Source organism: Grammomys surdaster, unplaced genomic scaffold (genome assembly GCF_004785775.1).
Source record: "Grammomys surdaster isolate TR1022 unplaced genomic scaffold, NIH_TR_1.0 66, whole genome shotgun sequence".
Classification (NCBI taxonomy): domain Eukaryota; kingdom Metazoa; phylum Chordata; class Mammalia; order Rodentia; family Muridae; genus Grammomys; species Grammomys surdaster.
In genome coordinates this window covers 4,273,001-4,278,074 of record NW_021604568.1, presented here as the reverse complement: position 1 = coordinate 4,278,074, position 5,074 = coordinate 4,273,001, and the positions used below count along the sequence as shown (strand labels likewise).

General features: G+C 44.2%; 1 protein-coding gene across 1 annotated transcript in view; it reads right to left on the bottom strand.

Annotated features, from left to right (window-relative positions):
* Wnt8b (Wnt family member 8B) overlaps positions 1-2,424 on the bottom strand; it is a 17,332-nt gene extending 14,908 nt beyond the window's left edge. Inside the window, exon 1 of the mRNA XM_028776458.1 lies at positions 2,306-2,424. Coding sequence (XP_028632291.1) covers positions 2,306-2,424 — 119 coding nt within the window. The remainder of the gene's footprint in view (positions 1-2,305) is intronic.
* Positions 2,425-5,074: the final 2,650 nt, after the last annotated feature.

Here is a 5,074-nt window from a genome sequence, read left to right as displayed (position 1 = left end):
ATATATATATATATATATATATATATATATATATATATATATATATATATATATATATATATTTGCAGGCCTTGGGAGAGGAGAGGTGAGGGCAGAGGACCGGAGAACATCCATCCATTGCTGTTATGGGACATTAGCTGGAGTGAGATAGGATGAACAGTTAAGGAAAAGCATGTCACACCTGTTTTCTTCCTGATGAGAAGGTGTTTCAGGCCCAGTTGATCTGGCCTCACCGTAGCTGTCATTATCTCTCTCCTTGACATTATCTCTGGCTCATGCATCTCTGTTCACCATTTTAAGGAGCCATAAAGATTAGGAAAAACCAAAAGAAAACATTTCCCAAGTTCCTGTGGAATAACCTCCCTCGGAAACTTTCAGCCATTGAGGGATGGTGGCAAGTTCTCTTTTTAAAAGTTCCTCTTCTGCTTCCTCAGTAATGCTGCTCGCTCCGGTTAGGTGAAAGTCACTATTATCTCCTTTCAAGCCCAGGAATGTTTGTTGCCGGACTCCTTTAGACAGTAATTTCAAGCGGCCCTACAATTGAACAGCCAAGCAGAAATTGTGCTTGTCTGTTTGTTAAATGCTTTTGAGGTCTCACATAAAAGGTTGATAATGAAGCATTAAGAAAAACATGTCAAAGGCTGTGGTTGGTCAAATTTCTCTGCCAGGGACAATGGGGATCTTATACAAAACCCGCAGCGTCTCACTAGAGGGATAAGCAATATTTAATGTTGCATTTTAAAAATCGCTTTTCAAACGTTACCCAAAAGCAGAATCTTGGCGGAGCATACGTTTTTAATTCTAATCAAGACTTTTAAGGAGAAGCAATTAAAGTCTGAGCGCATTGCATTGGAGCGTTGGGGATTTCCCGCTCCACGTCAGGCCAGGCGAGGGGGCGTTCTTAGGTCCCGTGTTTAAATTAGGACGAACTTTCACATCTCTTTTCTCTTGTTTTCTTTTTGAATCCAGACACTTGAATTTGGACAGACAAGTAACCCAGCCACCCTTCAGTGTGGCTGTGTCAGTGTCGGAATGAAGTGCACATGACCCCCTTCAGCAGGGAGGGAGACACACAGTAAAGGTATTTTTTAATGGAACAATTCTTTGCCCTGCCCTGTTGACTAGGGAGAAGCTTCTCGTGTTTCTCTTTTGCTGATATTAAATCAGCTGATGAGCAGGGTGGATACCAGTAGAAATGTCCTGCTGTAGTCTCACAGACCTTTTGTCGTTTTGTTCTCGTGAGGCAAAGATGGCTTTTTTTTCCCTCTCCTCCTCTTTTCATGTTGAAATATTCAATTAAAAGGCCAATTAAAACAGACCAATTATTTCGTGGTTTCATCCATAGTCAGAAAAGTTGCAACTCGTTACGTTTAGTTGTGAGTAGTTGGGCTAAGTTGGCGAACTTTGAAATCAACACTGTAGAAGTGATCCCTAGGCTTATTCAGGACAAGAATGGTCTCAATTAGCACAGGAAGCAGGTTCCTGCAAGGGCACTTCTATTCTGGCTTCCTGGATAGGTTGTGAAGCAGGTGGATTTGTGTCTTAAGTAGAGAGTCAAAGTGAAAACTTAAGGGGGGGGGGTTGTGAGGGTGTTGACTGAGATAGCATCGGAACTGAGGAGAAACTCCAAATTGCCTAGTGGCAGGCACTCCTCAGACAAGGCCTTATATTATCATGTTCTTGCTTATTAACACCTGCGTGTGCAGATGCTCCCACGGTCCCCAAGAACAAGGATATTATCACCTAGCATTTGTCCCAGAGTTTGCAAATCGCCTTCACACTGTATCTGATCTTCAGAGAAATTTAGAAATTTCTGTACATTGAACAACTTGAAGCATGAGCTGGACTATTTGCTTTCAGACCTGTTTGTTTAACTCAATGCCAACAGTTCCAGTGCTGGATGCACTGGTTCAGAGGATGCTAACATGAGCGGTTTCTTAGAGAATTCTGAAGAAAAGTCAGAAAGCTTAGGATCGGATCCTGCCCATCCTGACTCCAGCAGCGTGAGCACAGGAGCCTGCCCTGAAGCATCCCCCTGGCCACAACGGGGTCAGGAGTTAATGCTCCAGGCTACTGTCTGTTTCTCCCCAGATCACTTGAAATTTGTAGTATAATCATCTATAAAAATATACAAAGTCTGTCATGTTTTTAAGTTCAATCTTTTATTGGCAGGAATCCTAAAGATTTGCTGAGGCCAGCGGCACACTTAGGGACAGCCCTACTGCATAGAATGGCTTCTCCCAAGACACAGCTCAAGGCCTCCTCGATTTCTCCAGCATATCCCATATCCAAGCAGGTTACTTACCAGGCGCGGCTGCGGTGAAGGACACAAGTAACTAGAAGAACACACAAAGGCTTCATAAGAAACATGGTCTTCCGAGAAATGCAGGGAGAACACCTCAGAAATTGAGAGATGGGAAGCATTCTCCTCAGAGGCAGAGGGATGGCTACCTTGGTGTGTAAGCGATCCCAAACAGAGTTAAGGGGTGGTGAAATGGAGCTACCTCACACCCAAAGAAGAGATTATCTACTTAATTAAAGTTTTTCCCTCTAAGTCCTTCAGCCAATCAGAACTCAAGTGCCAGAGAAAGATTGAGCTGATCAAAAGAACACTCCAGGGTCCTCCCGGACGGACAAACGCAGAAGGGGACGAGGAGAATGGGGACAAAGGAGGGAGGGGGAGAAAGAGACATAGCAAATCCCCTCCACAAAATCACTTCGTGGAGTGGCCTGTCTCTTTTGCTTTTCTCTCCCCACCACCCCACAGCCGACCCCCTTCCCAAGCACATGTATATACAGACATATCCACACAGGGAGAGCCTGGTCCCCAAGAGGGATTTAGAGGGGGTCGTGCTTTCCTGATTTTGTCTTTGTAGCACTTTGAGACTGGATTTGCATTTGGGATAGCTTTCCTCTTGTCCTGGGGAGCCACAGGCCCTCTGTTCTGGGGGTTGCTGGCTGTGTATCTTTGTATGCTGGAAAGAAACTTTGGGAGCTTTGGGAAGTCAGTTTCTGGACAACTCTTTCATAAGTAGCTTACTGAGTACCTGCTACATTCTCGCCCAGTACTGGACACTGAAAATTACATATGTGCACACACACACATGCACACACACACACACACGATTTCAACCTAAAATATATGTATTCATAGCACTGTGATAAAAGGCTATGTGTAAGTTAAGAAAACCACGACCACAGACTGCTTGGAAAGTTTTTTGAAGAACATAAAAAAAATGGGTTTCAAATAAGAGAAGAGATTTCAACAAGTAGATAAAAGTGACCCCAACTGTCCCAGCTTCTCAACTCAGGTGCTGGTGCCAGGTTCCTCTGGCTTACACTGCTCTGCTCTGAGTGCTCCCCTGGGGACAGAAGGGTTCCCCTGGCTCACACTGCTCTGAGTGCTCCCCTAGGGACAGGAGGATTCCTCTGGCTCACACCACTCTGCGTGCTCCCCTGGGGACAGGAGGGTTCCTCTGGCTCACACCATTCTGCTCTGAGTGCTCTTCTGGGGACAGGAGGGTCCCTCTGGCTCACACCATTCTGCTCTGAGTGCTCCTCTGGGGACAGGAGGGTCCCTCTGGCTCACACTACTCTGAGTGCTCCCCTGGGGAGGAAGAGTCACCTCAGTGTTAGTGTGATGCTCCTTAGAGGGCTCACTGTCTGAGTGATCCTGCCACTCTGGCTCCCCAGACTCTACACTCTTTTATTCCTGTTCCTCTTGCCTCTGAGCTCTCTGACCACACTGATCCTGACAAGAATTATTGAGCTGAAGGTTGTCTCGATTACTCAGGCCAGGTATTCTAATAAATTTTTTGACCCCTTGGAAACTTCCAGGCCAGGTCTTCACTTGACATCATAGTGAGCTCAGGCACCTTAACAATTTTGGCTCTGTCTGTCTGTCCCCATCCAGGAAGGCAGCCACAGACTTATTGGGGGTTAATACTTGTCTCTCTATTTTTCTTGACTTATTTTTCATACTGGGATAATATGAATTGCTAAGTTTACAAGTAATCCTAGGTTTTTTTTCTCTTCCTTCCTTCCTTTCTTCTTTTGAGACAGTGTCTCCCACCGTAGTTCAGGCTATCCTTGAACTCACAGACCCTCCTACCTCAGCCCCCTCAGCGCTGGAATACAGGTCCAAGTCATCACACCAGAAAAATAATCTTATTTTGCTGAATATTTGAGGTCAGTGTCCACATGCTTGTGTTTTAAGACTGGGACAGTTGAATACACAGATACCGTCATGTGTAAACAATCGTATTTTGCTGAATATTTGGCTTGTTTTCATTTAATAAAGGACCTGGTAACTTTTAAATTCATTTCGGTTTAAAGTGTTGCTACCTCCATCAGTTTGGCATAGGAGAATACAAGATACCAATCTATTGAGATAGAGTTCTTATCTCAGTGGATTAGATACGGTAGATTATCAATAGAGGTATGAGACCCACTACACTTTCGTTCTGACTTTATAACCCCATACATTTCCTCTCATCATTTCCTGGTCCTGGAGCAGGAGAGTCTCCTTGTTGCTTCAAGTCAGAAACTTCATGCCTCAGTGAAGTACAATCATATGTATAATTCATAGGCAAAGACTTCATTTGGTTGTTTTTTCTATTATAGAGATTTGACCATTAGATATTCTCTCTTTGGTTGTTGCTGAGTTATGTTTTTGTTTTGCTTTGTATGTTTTTTGAGACAGGGTTTCTCCGTGTAGCCCCAACTGTCCTGGAACTCTGTAAACCAAGCTGGCCTCAAACTCAAGGGCATCCTCCTGCCTCTGCCTCCCAAGTGCTAGGATTAAAGGTCTGGGCCTCCACGCCTGGCTCAGAATGTAGATGTTCTTTAATCTTCTGGAAAATACCAGAAGTTGATACATCAGGACACTTTACCATCCAGTCTTTTACTTAGGCATTGTAATTACTGTAGATTAGTCATATAAAGTGGGTTTCATTTTGACATTCACACACACACTGTATCGAATTCTCTCCCTAGTTCCCTCTCCAGGGCCAGTTTTCTCAATCTTGGTCTATTTTAGTTTACTTTCCTTAGATATTTTCTTCAAAGTATTTTA